The 18,236-nt window shown below is 47.1% G+C and overlaps 1 protein-coding gene across 4 annotated transcripts in view; it reads right to left on the bottom strand.

The window, feature by feature from the left end:
* Positions 1–18,236, bottom strand: part of PRDM16 (PR/SET domain 16) — a 334,663-nt gene that overhangs the window by 50,978 nt on the left and 265,449 nt on the right. For all 4 annotated transcript variants that reach the window (XM_063353750.1, XM_063353749.1, XM_063353752.1 and 1 more), the window contains one exon: positions 4,777–4,911. In XM_063353750.1, coding sequence (XP_063209820.1) covers positions 4,777–4,911 — 135 coding nt within the window. The remainder of the gene's footprint in view (positions 1–4,776; positions 4,912–18,236) is intronic.

Genomic DNA, 18,236 nt, shown 5'->3' on the forward strand with positions numbered 1-18,236 from the left:
GTGTTTACCTAAAGATCAAAAAACACACCCGCTAATGGCATCGGTGTGCAGCGGGAGCGACGCACAAAGACAATTCCAAACGAGCTGAAAAGCGGTTGCTTTACGTCCCTGTCTTGCAAACAGTTAACTCTGCGAGAAATCCAATGAAATAAGGCGGCAAATATTTCTACCTACTGTTGGTCTAAGACAAGCCTCAGAGCTGTCCGTGCGTCTGGCCGGCGCAGGGAGCAGCGAACACGCAAAACTTTGGCCTCCTGCATTTCTGGCCAGAACGGGGCCGCACGTTTCGCTTTTGTTCAGCTGTTTTCCTCCTCCGGAGTTGCCTTCCCTTTGTTTCAGCTAAGCCACATTGCTTTTGATTCCCTCTTTTTAGGGCACTCTATTACATACCTAGGGATCCTGAACAGAGTCACAGAACGTGTATATAAAATACATATAAAGCATCTCCATTACACACACACACATGTAAGACTGGCTTATTAACCAGAGGCCCGATTTTTTCCATCCCTGTAGCTCCTGTTAGTCCTTCCTTTTTCCAATATACGTAACACAGACAAAAGCAGCAGCTATCATCCTGAGAGCAAGCTCATGGCTATGATATTTATTACATATACTCTGTTTAATATTCCAGTCTCCTGACTCAGAGCAGCTGAACTGCTGCGGTGTTTGCCCCATGAAGGCAGCGGTAGCAACAGGAAAAAAATAAAACCGAAGTCACGTATCATTTTCCAGACGCATTTAGCGAATCATATCCTTTTTCTACCATTATTTTCCAGACGTTCTTTAGAAACACAATTATCTCAGTCAATCAAGGCTCTTCTATGCTTTTCAAATACCTATCAAGTAAGAATAAATACAAAGAAAACTGGCTTACATTATTTTACATTTGAAAATTGGTTTCACAATTGAAATATAGTTAAAGAAATGACTCAACTAATCTCTTTCTAAATAGCAGCATTTTGATGTGTAAAATGGGGAAGAAATACCCATTCAGAGGTCCAGATTCTGCTGTTAATTACTTCACTAAAAATCCAGGAAAATTCTCCGTACTTTCCTGGGAATGTCCCCATGTTACAGGAGTGTGAAGAGGAGCAGAACGTGGTCTGGGGAGGCGCAAAGACCATCTCCCCATGTAAACATGTTTATTTCTTTCCTGCAAAGCAAATGGTTTTGATTAAAAGCTTGTCCTGGCTCTTATCATCACAATGCTGCTTAGTTATTTTGTGGGTAATCTTTTATTGCAAAAGCTTTCCTTTTCTTTACGTACTTACAAACAGAACCCAAATCTTCGCATGCCTACTGAACAGCCATGAGAAAGCCTTTCCCCTGGCTTTTTGTCCCTCTTATGGAAAAAAAACTGTACCCTGCTAGCAATGTGAAATTAAATAAAGCCAGCAGCGTCAGGAGATAGCACTAGGCAGACATCAGCTTAGTCACTCCGAACATTTGTAACATGTCTCCGGCTTTAGGAGTCGCTCTCGTAAGGGCCAAGCTCCCGCCGTTCTCACCCGCGGGATGCTCCAGCTCCAGCAGAATCCCCGCTTCCGCACAAGCAAGAAAGTTTGAAGTCGACACAAATTTCGTTTTCTAAATATATCCCACAGGAAAAACGAGGGGATTCATTTTTAAAGCGTACAACAGCCCTGGCTGCATTCCACGAGGAATCCAGCCCAGCACCCTCGGCTCAGTGAAGCACAAAAACTGCTCCCTCTCAGAGGCATCTGCGGGAAGATGATCTGTAACACGCACCCCCCCGCACACCCGTTTTATTAATAGGGAAATAAAAAGTAATGAAGTGTAAAAACATATCGTACCCTCCAACTAGGTGTAACTACACTGTCTTTGAAAATGTCTGCCACCTTTGCGCTGGCATTTGGTGCTCCAGTGTTTCTTAGGACCACGATGAAGAAGTTGATTTTGCAATCCAGTAATTCTATTTTGAGTGCCTAAGAGTTCGAATAAGGGGGTTTGTACCCAAAAGGCACCTTGGCTACTTGTGAATTATGACTTCACTGAGACTGGTGAAAGCAGGTATCAGCTCGCAGATGTACCTCCTTATGGACTGTTGGACGTTTTTCTTTCCTATTTATATCTGCATCTTACTCTCTTCGTTTTCGTGACAACTAAAATACACTCACAGCCATCCTCACCCTCTGAAGCTCCACAATCCAAAAGAATCATTATCATTTCAATAAAAGAAGTTACCACCAACTAACACCAGAAACTTTCCAGGAGAGAAAGCGGTGAGAGCTGGTTTTGTGTCGCAGTGGTGGGAGAGAAAACTTGGAATGAATAGGAAATTCCAGAACAAACGTGGTTAAATTGTCTCCTATAAATAATAATACAAAAATCCACAAAGATTTTAACGTGCTGCTGACCACTGTAATTACCGCCACCATTCCAAGGAGTCCATAGGCTGTCGTCATCAATAGCTCAGGAAATCGGAGATCCTTACTGGGACTTTCCTCCTCCCCCCCAAAGCATCCAGTGCCTCTAGTTATCAATCACCATCGTCTGCTGCTCTTTACACTGGATTTTTTCATCCCCACCAGCTGGCCCGGCCTAGGACTCTTCCATCGTTTGGGAAAGAAAGCTGACAGGGAGAAAACACTTTGCTACTGTTTCATTATATTCTGCACCTTTTTTATTTTCTTCCTCCCGAAGAAGCGTTTCCTTGCTGCCCACCCCCTTCTATGTGACTTTTAGTAAATTCATTTATTAAGAAGTTTTAAAAGAGTGGTCATTACAGAGAAAAAAAAGCAGAAAAGAAGATGAGTGTGTATGATAACCAGCTGTTCCTCCCAGTCAGATTGCTGCAGGCACTAAAAATAGGCACCACCAAAAATCTCCAGATGAGGGACAAGGACAGAAGGACACGCAGCGGACTGGGCTTAGAATAAAATGTGATACAGCCTTCAGGTTTCCGGCAAATTTTGGATATATATGTAGCCCGTAATCTAAGCATTTATAAGAACCTGGGAAAAGCCAGCAGTGTACAAATTAACACTTTAAAAAGAAAAAATGTGTATTCATGTAAAAAAATTTGTATGAACTCAGTTTCTTTTTCTAGTCTTAAGACTTTTCTTAAGAAACTCAAATTAAAAATATTTGGTTTTTTCCCTTCCTTTAATATTTGTGCTTTTCTACTGCTGCAGGTAAAAGCTCTCAGTAACGGCTTCCCCATGGGTTTGGGAGGGTGAATGCCAGGCCAAGTCCCCTGCAGAGATGCTGAGCCCAACCGCAGCGTTGGGGAGTGAAGGCATCTGGCTGCAAAGCGCTGGGAAGCGTCAGGCAGTGGACGATAGGATAGCTAGGACAGATACGAAGCGTTAGATAGACCAGTCGCACTGGTCCACTTGAACCTCCTGGGAGCCCAGAAAGGCATCCCTCAGCCTCACTGGGCTCGGAAAAGCTGCAGGATGCACAGAAGGGAAACTGGGCCAGTCCCGGCCTCCCGCAAACCGGCATTTCTGCGCAGAATGAAGGATGGTAAAAGACCCAAGCAACAGGTGAGGGAAAACGCAACGGCCCCCAAGACATTTATCCTGTCACTCCGTGAAACTGAGACGCAGGAGCAGCCCTGTGTGTGTCACAGAAGGCACCGAGCCGCTCGCGGGTAAGAGAAGGAGCTGATGATAAATGTTGGCTCTTGGTTATAGGGCTCCTTGTTGTAAGAGCCCTTGGGAGCCGCGGTGAGTGGGCACCGAGCAATCAGCAGCTCATTTTAACTAAGCAGGCTGAAATTTAGAGCTTTGTGCCTCAATCTCTTCTAGATTGCTTACATCATGAACATTTGTGATATTTTTGTATTGTGGTTGGGTTTTTTTCCTGCATCCAAAGTTAAGTTATTTAAAAGCATTTTAAAACAGGAACCAAGTTCACGAAGTGGGCTGCCATTGTGGCACACCCCGAGCTGTTCCCATTTTACGTGAGCTGGCTTACTTCACAGGGACCCGACCTTCCCTGTCAGCTACAGATTTTTAAATGCTTTTGTTAGAGTGTATTTTTCCACCCTCGCCTCAGTTTCTGTGTGCATCCAAATACGCCTCTCTGCTGACTGGTAATAACATGAAGACTGCATTTCTCATTTAAGTTAGGCCTGAAACAGTAACTTATATTTCAATTGTACTTGAGACTTGTGACATTCCCAACTTGGATTGTTCATCCTGAATCCATTTTTGGAATTTAAGCTTCAAAGAACTTTACAAACATTAGCTAACGTTATCAAAATCCTATTAATCCCATGTACCATCCTTCGCCCACACCCCCACCCAGAGACAGTTCTACGAGCATTTCTCTAATACGTCTACTCGGTTTTGACTTTTCTTCCTCCTCATCAGATTCCCAAATGATTTCCCACTCTCACTACCCTCTTAAATCCAGGCAACATCTGAGTTTACAGCTCGGAATCGCGCTCCCAACCCACCATGGGCAACTGGAAAGATAAACTTTCTACAGTCTGGATGGTGACAAAATACCAACACCGGTTTCCATTTGTCTCGTGTTTTTTAACATAACCTGTGTTTCACACCAGGTGTTAACGTTCCACACCACCTTCCCCACCATGAAAGGAGTCAGGGACTGGAAGACGACATGAGTCCAGGGGCTTCAGAACATTTTAGGGATGGTGCCGCGGAGCTGCTGAATGGATGAGTCCCTCAGTCGCTTCTGTTCAGTGCTGCCACGATACTGCTGTCCTCCGACCAACCCACCCCAGCATCTGTTGTGTGGTGAGGTGAGCACGGCCACTTAGGAATTGCCAAAGTCGTTAATTACCTGGTCGTTAACGTGACACACGGCGAGATTCTGTTCGTCGCAGGAACAGGCCACGCGGATGTACTTCAGCCAGTTCCCAGCTCCGCTCTGGCTACCATCAATGCAGAACTTCTCATTTCCCAGGTCATCAGCAATCTGTAGAACGGGAGAAGAAACACACGGGTCAGCTGATATCAAATGGCTGCTACAGAAAGAAGGAAGAAAGGAGAATTATTTGCAATGCAGGATTCCAAACAAGAAACAGAAAGGAGAAAGCTGGCTGATATATACAATTAATAGAGACTTATGACAAGAGTAAAATCAGCTCTTCGGCATAATTTGGAGCTCCTGGTTAGCAGAACTTCCAAGGCCATACACCAGAGCTGCCCACGAGCAACAGGCTCAGGATTACAATTGTTATGGGGACAAACACACGGTTCTAGTACCCACACCAGCTGAAGGGATCAAGGCAGACACCTTCTCCAAACCGTATTCATTTTAATGGCAAGGCCCTTAAACTGCTCCATCTTCACATTATCTATTTTATCCTTTCATGCAGGAACATTTTTTATTATAAATAAAAAATCTCATTCCTTTTTTCAGTAAACTTTCAGAAGAGGTCACTTTCCGCAGTGCTGTGAAATTGTATTTTTTAAAATGCTGTAACAAATGCTGCCTTCATTTTTATAACTACAACCCTAGAAATTCACTGACAGCAGGGGATCTGTGTGGTTGAAGATGAGATAAAATTTGACTAGTGTGCAAAATAGAAATCCTTCCAAATAAAAACCCTCAAATACTTAAAAGTCCGCGTGTGGGCAAAAAAAGGGTTAATTAAAGGGTTGTGGTCTAAAGAAAACCCCCGGTTTTCCAGGAAGAGACTTAGCACTTTTTCTTTCTTAAGACAGCAAAGTAGGTTCAATGACACAGAAACAGGAGAGACGCTCAGCATTCCACACCGACCTTTGTGACGATCCATTTCGCAACTCACTCAAAAAAGTACATTTTAAAAATCACCCAGGACACCACCAAAGCGAGGAAAAGCCCTTTGAGTCCTCAGTTTGGCAAGACTGTGTTCTGCTCCTAAGTGGGCCTCCTTAGTACAAAACTCCTTTTTGCCTTAGACTTAGATTTCCCTCTACCCCTACTAGACCCTGTGTCATTGCAAATTACTTCAGTCATCAAAAGCTCTTAACATGCTTTTACTAGCAATTAATTCTCTCAAAATCTCGTGGGATACGATAATGCTTTCCCATCTATTTCAAGACAGAGAAAAAAGAAAAGGTAGGAACAAAGGAAAGGAAAAATTAAAACGATGGCAGCAACAAATCAAGGATAAGGTTCAGGCTGAGAAATGTCGGCGCGACGTGCCCAGCTGAGACTCATTCCCCAAGTCTCTACACCCACGGAGCACCAGGACCACGCCAGCATTGTTCTGCCAGTGCCAGGACCACACCAGCATCGGTTCTGTGACCTGTCAGTGCCAGGACCACTCCGGTATCGGCTCTGCCACCTGCCGGGACCATGCCAGCATCATCTCTGTGACCCACCAGTGCCAGGACGGCTCCAGTATCGGTTCTGTGACCCACCAGTGCCAGGACCACCCCAGTATTGGTTCTGTGACCCACCAGTGCCAGGACCATGCCAGCATCATCTCTGTGACCCACCAGTGCCAGGACCGCTCCAGTATCGGTTCTGTGACCCACCAGTGCCAGGACCGCTCCAGTATCGGTTCTGTGACCCACCAGTGCCAGGACCGCTCCAGTATCGGTTCTGTGACCCACCAGTGCCAGGACCACCCCAGTATTGGTTCTGTGACCCACCAGTGCCAGGACCATGCCAGCATCATCTCTGTGACCCACCAGTGCCAGGACCGCTCCAGTATCGGTTCTGTGACCCACCAGTGCCAGGACCACGCCAGCATCGGCTCTGCCACCTGCCAGGACCAGCCCGGACAGCTCAGAGCATCCCCAGGAAAGCTCCCACCTCCCTGCACCATCCCAGCAGACATACCCCGGCTTCTCACTGCCAGCACGAACCCTTTTTTGCTGAGCTACGTGTATTAAAATGGGCAAAGGGAAAATAACACCATTAGTATTTGGCTTCTTCCTTCACAATCAAAATATGGCACTGAAGCTCCGGTGAAATGCTGCATTTTCCCCCAGAATATGTGTGTGTTGGGGACAGAACTGGGGAGAGAAACACCCCTCTCTGTGTTCACTTTCATTAATCCCCTGCTTGGGAATAGTCTAGCAGCTGCTTACCGACTAGACTTCAGGAGGCTGAGCTAAATGGATGGGCTCTGTCTCTAACAACAGTAACGCGCAGAATGCCTGCGTTAGGGTAACGCACAGAAGTGTTTTAAACAGATACTACACACAGCAACACCACGCACCCAAACTGTCCTTTAGTTCTATAACACGCTTGGGAGGATTCCTTATGAACTCACTTTATAGCTCAAGACACAAGACAAAGAGATGGACACGGAACACCTGGAGCACTCCTGCGTGTTGCGATGTTTCCAGGCTACGGCTCGTATCCCGCACCCGGAGCCGAGCCCCGTCTGACACTGGCGGATTAGAGCCCCGGGTCTCAAGTCCAGCGTTCAGACAAAGATCATGAGGAACGTGCCATTAGTGGCCACGTCAGGCAGGTTTGGCTCCAATGACCTCCTCGGAACACAGCAGCAGAGGCAGTGACGGGGGTTAGTTCTCAATTCAGCTGTCTTGGCCACGAAACACCATCCTTCCCCTTGGAGAGAACCCTGCCTTGTTCATGCCTCGCGTTCCAGCGCCCTGAGTAAATAAAACAGGAGTTGCACAGGCAACGTAACGTCCTTTGCCACGCCGCCCCACTTCATTACTAGAGCAGATCTATCTGCTCAGATCGGTCAGTGAGAGCGAGCTGCCCGTCCAAACCAATGTGCCACGCACACGGCAGTAACTGCATTGCAAGACGTTGTCTGCTGTCCACCTTGTTAAAATTATATTAGCACATTCTGGTTTATGTGAGCTAATTCTCAGTCGTTTGTTTCATTTTCGCCTCGCTCGTTTTGTTTTTAACGCAAGCTCTAGCAGCGGCCATCCCCCTTGTGTCTTCTCTCGTCGCGCACGTGGCTCGCTGCTGCCGGAGGTTTCCTGACGCGCCACAGCAGAGCCGCGGCCGAGCAAACCCCACGGCGGCAGGTCCCCGTCCCCCCGACGGCTCCACGCTCCCTGCCCTCCAGGCTCCCGGACTCTGTGGCCGGGCAGAGGGTAAATGACGTACATTCAGGCACTCGAGGACTCCAGGGCAGTGAGCACAAATCTTTTGCCCGTTTCCACGAATTTCACCCCATCTAGTTAATCCCAAATTCTCCAGCGCTGCCTCTGGACCCCAGTCCCAAGCATTTTGCCAGGCAGCCCTAACTTTAAGGGCTGAGGTGTTTTTCTCCAAATCCCGGGTGCCTTGCCCGCCAGCCCTAGCATCTTTTCCCTGTCTCACCCCGGTGCGTCTTCTCGAGCCGGCCAACCTCTCCTCTCCTGTCCCCGCTGCCTGTCCCCTCGCCAGGACAAGCCTCGGTCCCCGCTGCTCCCCTGCAGCCTCTCTCCTCCCTCCCTCCTTCCCGCCTCCGCTGTACCTGGCACCATGTCTCCTCACTTCCAAAGCCCCGGCCGGCTCCCCGCTCCCTGCTCCGTCCCCACAGCCCCCCCGGGCCCTCAATCCCATTGCTTCCCAGCACTCACCAGTTAAACTACTCCACCCCAGGCCCCCCCGGCTTCTCTCTTCATCTCCCAGCTGCCTTCTCTACCGTAACCAGGGCCTCTCCTGGTTTCTTCTCCCACAATAAACACAGTTCCCTTTTCTATGGGGAGAAAGAAAGGGAATAGAGGAATTTCCTTAGGCAAACGAGTCTCAGATCATTAAAACGTGCCACTGAACGTAGCCAAGAGCTGCACCCAACGGCGTGTGCGAGCCGTTTCACAGCGAGGAGCACTGGGGTTTCCAGCTCCCCCCGTTTCGAAGAGGAGCTGCTGCAGGTTCTCAGTGGCCCCCAAGTGCTGGAGCCCCGAGGCCCCGTGGTGAGGAACCCCTACAGACCCGGGCCCAGCCAGCAGCATTTCCACCCTGGACATGTGAAACTCTGCACTTGCAACGAACCCTCCGCCTGCCAGAAGGCACCGGGGCGGCCTCCCACGGCAGAGGACAACATGAAAACCCAGTCAGGAACCACCAATTTATGTCAAATTTGAAATACACATATGAACCCAACCAAAGACATACCGCATGCAAAGGGATTTTGGGAGTACGTTTGATGGCTTTTTTTTTGATACTCCCCTCAAAATTGGTTGCATTTATTCAGGGACCTGAAGACTTTGAAAGAACCACCTGGAAGTGCTGAATTTCCTCCTCAGCGACTGGGAGGGGAAGCGAGACCCCACCAAAGCCCCTGCTCTCCCCATACCAGACCTTTTCTCAATAACTGGTACTTTCTAGATGCCCTTGTTTACCTCCCGCTGAGCTCTACTCGTAATAGCGAAGGCCTGATGCATGGCAGTAACGTCACAGGAAGCCAATTTAAGGTAGTTTGGACTTTGCAAGAAAAAAACAACCAAAAAAGTGTTCTTAATGTGGGTTGAAAAACTCTACTGAGTTTACTCCAGCTAAAATAACAATAACTCCTGTTTTATCTCAGGGAACCTCTAGGAACATGGATGCTGACTTAAAGCTGTTGACTGTTGTTGAGATTAAAGTACTCGTCTTGGCCTTACTGACCCCGAATTAGCTAACGAAGCAGGACAGCCAGGCCAGCACCTTGAGGGGCAGGAGCGGGGACACACCTCGGCAGAAAGCGGTAACAGCTCCCATGGAAATGGCTTGGAAAACAAAACCGAGACGAATCGTCAATGTTCAGCTGTTGGTTTGAAGCCACTGAACGCTTTGGGTATACAGCATACAGTTTTTAATGGTTTGAATAACCAGCAGCCCACGAACCTCCCAGTACCAGTAATTTATACAGCAGCAATCAGTGACATTAAGTCACCCTGGGAATACAATATGGCAAACTCCAGCACGACGCAAATAGTCTATTTTATTTCATAGCTGTAACTTACGGATACCCCCTTTCATATTCTGGAATTGTTTGGTTAGAGACACTCAGATAGCTCTGGGAAAACCCAGAATTCAGCTCAAATTCACTGACTGCTTTGCACGGCCCCTGCACGAGGCTCGGCAGCTCTGCTTCAGAACCAGGTCCCGTCTTAGCTAGAAATCACCCGAAACTCTGTGGTTTCATCTGAGTGGAGCTTTAAAACCAAAGAGGGGGTGTGAAATCTCACAGATCAAAATGAGAAAAGAGGTTGTATGAAACCCTGAGAACTTAAGCCCCTGTTTTTCACACACACTCACTCTATTCCGTAAATAGAATGAGGCATCACAAACTACGGCCCAGCAGCATCACTGAACGGTACTTTGCACATTGCCAGCCCGTATAGAATGGCTTGCTTCTGCTGTTATCCATAAGGAACCTTTGAAATCGGAACAGCTGGAAAACAAAGTAAATGTTATGGAGGTAGACGGGAGTGGACAGAGTATTACCAGCAATACCGTTGTCAAACAGCGGTAAGTTATCACTTGCCAGCTGAACCACAGTGAAGTAATTATGCGAGTTCTTCTATCCCATTACATATGCGAGTAAAAGGCATTATTTTTAACTAGGGAATTTCCTAGGATTTTTGCTAACACGCTTTTCCTTTCTAATTGCGATGGGCTGGAAGCACGCGGGCAGCCCACTGATGGGGGGCTACAGCTCAAGCTGAAACAACAGATTGCATTCGAGCAGACGGACAGACCCCGGTAGCAATGATGGACAGTAACGGTGGACAGTAACCGTGGACAGTAATCGTGGCAGCGTCGTGTGCAGTGGAACATCTGCACCTGGGGCTGGCCAATTCTGGGAAGATCTACAGAACATACAAGCACCTGAAACCCAGCTCAAAAGGAGGGGAACCATCGTCACGTCCCAGACCCCTGGAGGCATCGCTGCCCAGCAGCACGTAAAGGCTGAGCCTGTAATTGAGCCACGCGGGAGGAAGTTCTCAACCTCCGCCAGTGTCCTCCTGGAATGTCATCCCTCCCTTTGCATTCAGACGGCACCTGCCACCTCGGGGCTTCCACTGCCGCCCGCGGTGCAGGCAGAGAAGCAGAAACTCATTCAAAACCGTACATTTTAGGTGTGCTACCTTTTACTCACGCAGGCACCCGACTCTGACTTTCACTTCCACGTGCTGCAGTTTCACACCCCCCCGCCCCAATTCTGAGGAAGAACGACGCACCAGGAAGGGGTACAAGTCAATCGCGATGGGATGTAATGACGTGGAACAGATAATTAGCAAAGTTGTTTAGAACGGCTGCTCTACAGTTTTACTTGTGTAAACCCTTGTAAGTCTAGCTTTATCTAGCTCCCTAATTTTCACGGAACATAATCTGCCTGATTAATAATAGCATTTTTTTCTGTGTGCCCACGATCCATGAGCAACGAAGGTAAGTATAGGTTAAACTACTAGCTATTTAGTCCCTGGCAGTTAGGTATTCATTAGATACTCGCAATTTATCACAGATGCAAAAATAAAAGCAAGACACTATCTACAAGAACACGGGCTAGTCTCATAAATCCTGCCTTTAAATGACAATTGCTTCATAAAAATACCAGTATTTGCAAACACATAGCATACGCCTTTCTCCTACTGCTGAAGTAAGAAATACAGGTGTCTCCAAGGCTGGCAAACACCTTAAATGTTAATTTACTAGGATGCTTCAATATTTGCCTAACAAAGTGTCAAACTTTCTGGAAAGGACGATTTTTCTCAGAGTGGGTGAGATACAGCACGTGAATCAACCCATCACACGAGGTGCGGCAGGAGCGGGTACAGAGCAGGAGGATTCTTGAGCGGGTCCAGCTTTCTGTGGTTGACACCTCCAACTAAAGATCACCCTCACACGCTCACGCGCCTTTCTGATGCTATATATGAAAGTTACCTCACAATTTAAAAAGTAATGACAAATCCGATAGTAATCACAAACTACTATCTGCCGTATATATTTTTTTCCTCTGTCAAATGTACATGCAGAATAATATTCCAAGTCCCTCTCCCCCGCCTTAAAAAACTCCAGAAAAACAGACTGAAACCTTTTACCACATCTTCTTCCAGTTTAGACCAGAAGGAAATCAGAAATTTCCTCTGCCAAAATTCTTGAAACCAACTGTTTACAAGTCACTGTCAGTAACAGAAAAGATTTTCTGTTTGAAGGCTTGCTTTTGGAATGCACATAAATCACTCATTTTTCCATGTTTTTTAGAAGCGGCGTGACCAGCACTGCGAGATAACTGATGCTCTGAAGGAGACCAAATGGAGAAAGAAAAGGGAGGCAAACAGTATTATCTCTGGGTAAATTCAAGATAGCAAAAGGAAGCACGGAGGGATTCATCCCGCCGGGGACTGCTGGGAGGCGCAGTTCACCACAGCCACCCGATCTGGGATGTGCTCGTTAAAACAGTTATTATTAGCTCTATTAAAGCAACTGGTTATTCACACTTAAGACCAGAACTGCGTTGATCTCTATCAAGGACTAATCAAGAGCTTTAACCGTAAGACCATTCATCCACAGACATCCCTGTTTTCCTGGGCAGGTGAAGGCTGACATCAGATATTTAGCGCCAACTGCAAAAAAAAAAAGATGCCACAGAAGAAAAAAACCAAACCAACAACAGAAATCAGGAGTAATGAGCGGGAATCTGCCTTGGTGTAGCTGAAATTTAATAGCTGTACTTCTGCTTGCTCTGTGCGCTCAGGCTCGCTCCGAAACCAGTGAGGTAAGTAGAGAGGTCTCTCTGATGGGTAATTTGGCTTAGACATTAAAAGAGGAGGAAAAGGAGAGGGGAAAAAAGGGGGGGAAGATAAGGGAGGGGAAGAAAAGAGAAAAGAAATTTATAATTAGTAATTGGTAATATTTTGCAAGTTTTAAACCATTACGTGCTGATATCCCAGCCAGTTTCAGGGCAATGCACTTTACCTTCTTGATGGTCGGAGGTGTGAAGCCCAGCGCCACCGCCCCCGGGGCTGCTCGGTGCACGAACACGCTTCGTCTGGCTCAGCTTCTCCCCAGGTCAAACTCCAGGCGCCTGGGACAGACGTGTGCCCTTGCAGATCTGTTGGCAAAGCCAGCTTTCGTCTGGCCTGCAGCCTGTGGGCATTCTCGTAACGTTAATTATTGTGGGAGCACTTCCTTTGCCTCATCTCCCTCTGATCCGCCTTCCATTTTATCCCACCCACCCACTCATGGATTTCTCGCTGCCTTTTTTTCATTGAACGTGCCAAAAACTAAGTTTGTCTTTTTTTCCCTCTGCTGCAGATGGTGAGTTCAGTGTATACTTTTCTTTATTAACCCAAGGCACCTCCCATCACTTTTGTCTTCAAATCCAGCAGTTCATCCAAGTATTCCCAGCTCCACTCCCCTTCCTCGCCGGTACCAGGGCCACGATTTTGTCTTGCTGAGATATTTGCTATGTTTTGCCCACTCCGAAGTCCCCATCCTTCTCCTCCTCGGTCTATCTGGTTAAAACAAATGCACCTTCGTGTCCATGTGGATTCCAGGGGTTTAAACTGGCCCGTTGCAGAGACACGGATTTTGGATGCGGACCCAGAATTCTGGCTGTGGTTGTGGTTCAGACTCATCTCCAGCCAGCCAAAAGGAAATTGTTGTCATGTTCCAGGACTCACTTTGCAGCTTCATCTGCTGTCTGCTGAACAGCATTCGGGCTTTGAATCCAAAAGGCTCATTGATCTTGCAAAGGCTCTGTTTCATAATTTATTAACATCAGAAATGCTGAGTTATGAAGCACAAGTTATGGAAAAATTCTCTTGAACGTTTACAATTTTTTTTGCACATCATTTGAGGTTTCCTGCTTCTCTAATTTGTGGGCTCTCTGTTGGGTTGTTTCTTTCACGTTTTAATGGGCAGCGTCCAACATTTGGCCTCGGCAGAGGTGTGCTGTAGGACTGGAATGCCTGGGGATCTGTCGTCAGTTAGCTTAATGGATTCCTAGTGTGCATGAAGAAACGAAGCAACCATGAGCTTGCCATCAGTGACCCAGCGTCCTGTTGCTATAACATCCCTCCCCAGAAGCCGAAAGTGTAATAAACCTTCTCATCCCATAGTTGCAGGATCTGCCTTTGACAGTTTGGCTGATGTACGCATTTTATTTGGCAGGAGTTAGAGGGAGATTTTTTCCTTTTTTTCCCCTTTTTGCTTTAATGACCCACAAGCTGATTTAGAGCAATAAACTGTTGCCATGAAGTTTTGTTGTGTTTCTTTTAAATAAAGGGGAGGGAGGGACTGCTACAATTTATGACTTTCAGAAGTAACTGAAACAGAAAGTCCATTCTTGCCACAAAATGAAGAGAAAAAGACTTCATCCAGAGAAACACCTCTGTCAATGTGTAGACATGAAGCCTAGATGAACTCATAAATTCAGTGCTCTGCCTGCAATTAAGCAGGCTTCCTGGTGATTTGACAAAGAGTTAATGAGAAACGTGTCAGACAAAAACAGGTCATAGCACTGAAAACCGATGGGAAGAGCAGCTGAGCCAAGCCCAACTTGTTTGCTGCCCCCAGCTTAGGGCCACAAGAAAAGCTCGAAGGATATTCAGCGAGATCCACTTTCCTTTGTGTAAATTCCTTGTCCAAACGTAAGGTCCTTCAGCACAGCCTGGAGCCAGCTCCCCATCACCAGAAATGCCAGATGATAGGGAGAGAAACTGCTATTCCCTGAAAGCATCTACCTGTGCTTCAACTTACGCGTGCAGTAGACCTCTCGCCATCGCCCTGCGCGAGCCACCCATGCCCTCCTCTTCCAAACACTCGTGCACGCCCACGTGGACACACGTGGTCCAGGGGACTCCAGGTTCCAGTTCTAAGTGCTAGTAAATGACAGCGGGACCAGAGAACTTAATTCACCTGCGACTGACTGTCCAGCTCCATGCACTGGCCGTGTGGCATCCTCAGAGGTGTCTTTGGCACCCACATTCGCTCCTGTTTGCAAGCAGACTGTCAGATTTTCAGCAGAATGAGACAACCCAGATGGGTTGCACTGGGGCCGGCGGGATCTGCGATGCCGGGCAGAGGCAGGATCGACCGTGTCCCAGCCCGGTGCCGCATCCAAGCCCAGTGCCATGTCCGAGCCCAGTGCCGTGTCCGCGCCCAGTGCTGCGTCCAGCTTGTGGGAGGCAGTTGCGCCACTGCGGCCAAGGGGACAGAGACCAATTCAGGTTTTTCAAAGAACAAGTGTTTTTGAAGCTTCACTCCCACTCAAGCCACAAGTCTGGAGTGGAGATTTTCCACTGGTGTATGCGTTTCTGAGTCTGCTGTTGTGCTGCCATTATTATCTGGTTTCATGAAGGATCTGAAGGAAAAATATCAGCAAGCTGCAGGGAAGGCTGTTACTGAAACATACTCTGTCACGAAAAAATAACCTCATTCTTTTTTCCACCACATCTAAAGAACAGGAGAAATCACATGAAACAAGGCTGTTTTCTACCAAAACGCCCTGTTCGGTTTCCAGAGCAGAGGAGTCTGGATGCTCCTCACACAAGCTTTGTAAGCGAGGCTGAATTTCTTGAGCCTGTTTGAATCCAACTGAGCCTTTTGAAGGTCTGCCCATTATTAACTGCTATTCTCTTACGTACCAGCACAAACCAGCCAGCCGGTATTTCCCATGTGTCCGTTAGCTTTGCATCAGGATAAAAAGTCTGCAAAACTGCAGTGGCATCGATGTGTCTTTCAAGCAGAGCAGATTCATTCCAGCTGAACGTACATCAGACCTCACCATAAATACAAAGCCTCGCCGGAGAAACCGACAGCAGCAATAATTACATAGCACACCATTTACAGAGCTCGTTAAATACCATCTCCACAAAAGCATCTCCTGCTCTACAAGGCGGCTTGAGGCAACAGGCAGCACAGCGGTTCAGACGCCGTATTGACGACAACGGCAGAGCGAGTTCTGTGCAAAGGGGTAAAGAGAAGAAATTCAAGAACCCTTGAGAAAAGTCAACACTGGCTTTGCTTTCCCTCTCCCATACACAGCTCTCCTTCGATTCTTGCTTTGGAGGTGTAGTTTTACTACCCAGAAGACAGCCCCGAATAACACAGGATGACACAGAAGGTGCTGCCAACGCCAACTCCTGTTGATGCATGAAACCAATTCCACCCTCTCGTGTTTTTCTCCCACCCTCATCCTCTCGGAGGGCAATCGGCTAAGCCTGCACAGCAACATCTCATCACCACGCAGAAAAATTTAAAGGAAAAATGTCAAAACAGAAGACGACTTTCAAGATGATGGTGGGCATTTATCTCAACAAACACTCATTTTTCACTAGTAACGTAATTCATACCACACTGATTTAAATTAAACAGTAAACCGTAAAAAATTATGCTTGAATCAAATCACAGGGTTGCCTCAGATACTGTACACACAAGTCAGGAAAGGGATTTCCAGTTCTTTGTTACAGACACACACAAAAACTTTGAAGTCTTCCCCCCCCAAAGATTTCAAGACATCACACTTTTGTGTTCTACTTCGTTTTGCCTCATTTTAAAAAATAGTAAAGTTGTACAAGCTAAAATAGATGAAAAATAAATGGGAACTTGAGAAAAGTCTTCATCTGATAAACAAAAGCCAGAGACTGCTTGCAGGCAGATGGGGATTTAGAGCTTCAGGACATTTAACTTCCCTTTAGTTTGGAAGAGGGAGCAGCAGCACGACGCACAGCTGCCATGAACTTCCAGTTCCAAGGGATTAAACCAGACGTGATTCAGTAGCATCTTACACCTTCCGTGGAGATACGAAATGCTTGAGGGTATGACTAGCCTGGTACTATTTCAAAAGGAAGACGTGGTGCTAAAATGAAAGAGTGCCAATTAGCCAAGGGGAAGGAAGACCAGAGCAGCACTCCTGGCAAAAGGCAGCAAACGCAGGCACAGAAGCCGAACAGAATCTTACTCTATTAAGACGAGGACAACTTCTGATGCTGATTTCTCCCAGAGTCCTCCTACCACTTGAGACACAGCTCCCCAAACAGCTCTCCTCAGCCTTTTTTTCACCACTTTAGCTCCAGCTAAATGAGCTTTGCTGCTTTTCCAAAGCAAACAATTCCCGTGATCCAGCAGAAGGCACTGCAAAGCGGGACACGTAAGACTTCTTCCTACATTTCCCTAAACAGTACAGCGGCACAGGACAAAAACACCAGCAACCTCCAACCCTGGCGCAGCGTGGAGGCTGATGGCTCCAGAGCGCTCACCAAGCGAAACATCTGGCCCACCATTACTTTGAGCAGGTTGTAAGACTCCAGGTCTTAGCTCATTGCTCTACAGGCTCGTTACACGCATCTCGATGATGCTGAGCCTCGGGGAATTTTGCCACTTTTAGCAGCCACGCACGCCTTCTGGAAATGGTAGATGTTGTCCTACAAACACCTGATTCTTGGTGCTAAAGTGACAAAGAAATAGGAAGGTGCCCAGGGAAGTCCAGCCGCCCTCTTTCGGATCACTTTTCCGTATTGCCTGCCCAGTGTTTGTGGCCCCTCGGCAGGCCACGTCGTGTGGCGCAGTGGAGATGCTGGTTGCGCACAGGTCTTTTTCTTAGAAATATTCTCACACGTGCTGCCAATGACCGAAAATGAACGATTCTCTACAGAAGTTACGATGAGCCGTTTTTGACTGAGCTAAAGCGAACATGAAACATCCTCAGGTACAGGGCAACACACGCAGTACAAAATCGTTACTTTCTGCAAATCTGGGTCCCAAATCACATGGTTGTCTCAAAATTCATGAGATGACAAAAAACGCTCGTGGATTCTTTTTGCTTTCTTTTTGGTTTCTGGGTCTGTTGCCTGTAATTAATTCACCTTGGGGTTCCCCTGCGCCCAGCAATTAAGAAACCCGAGGTCTGCCACTAATTGCTTGTTTCCAGGAACTGGGACTTTACACTGAACGTGAAAAGTGGCAAGACATGCATCACCCGTCATGATGAAACCGAAGAAATTGGCTCTTTCCCCTTATTCATACTCAAAAGGTGCTACCGCTGTAACAAAAACACAGCCAACCTTCAAAATAAATTCTCATCAGCTTCTCTAGGTGTGTTTCGGGCGTTTCGCTAGATCAGGACGTGTGGAGGTTACTGCTGCTTGTTTTAAATCATTTCTTATTACTACAACTTTATTTTAATAACGTTTTGGGAATGGAGTTGTGGAACACCACTAACATGTAGCCCTCTTCAGAGTGATTTATTGAAAGCACTGAGTGCCAAAACCATTTGCCGCATTTTACACTCTGGCCAAAAAAGTAGCAGAGACTTCAAATGCCCATTCATAGTGCTAGTATCAATTACAGAATACCAGCCTTTTTACAGCATTAGCAAAGCCCACTGAAGGGCCTGGCACCAG

This window comes from Chroicocephalus ridibundus, chromosome 16 (assembly GCF_963924245.1).
Source record: "Chroicocephalus ridibundus chromosome 16, bChrRid1.1, whole genome shotgun sequence".
In the NCBI taxonomy this organism is placed as follows: domain Eukaryota; kingdom Metazoa; phylum Chordata; class Aves; order Charadriiformes; family Laridae; genus Chroicocephalus; species Chroicocephalus ridibundus.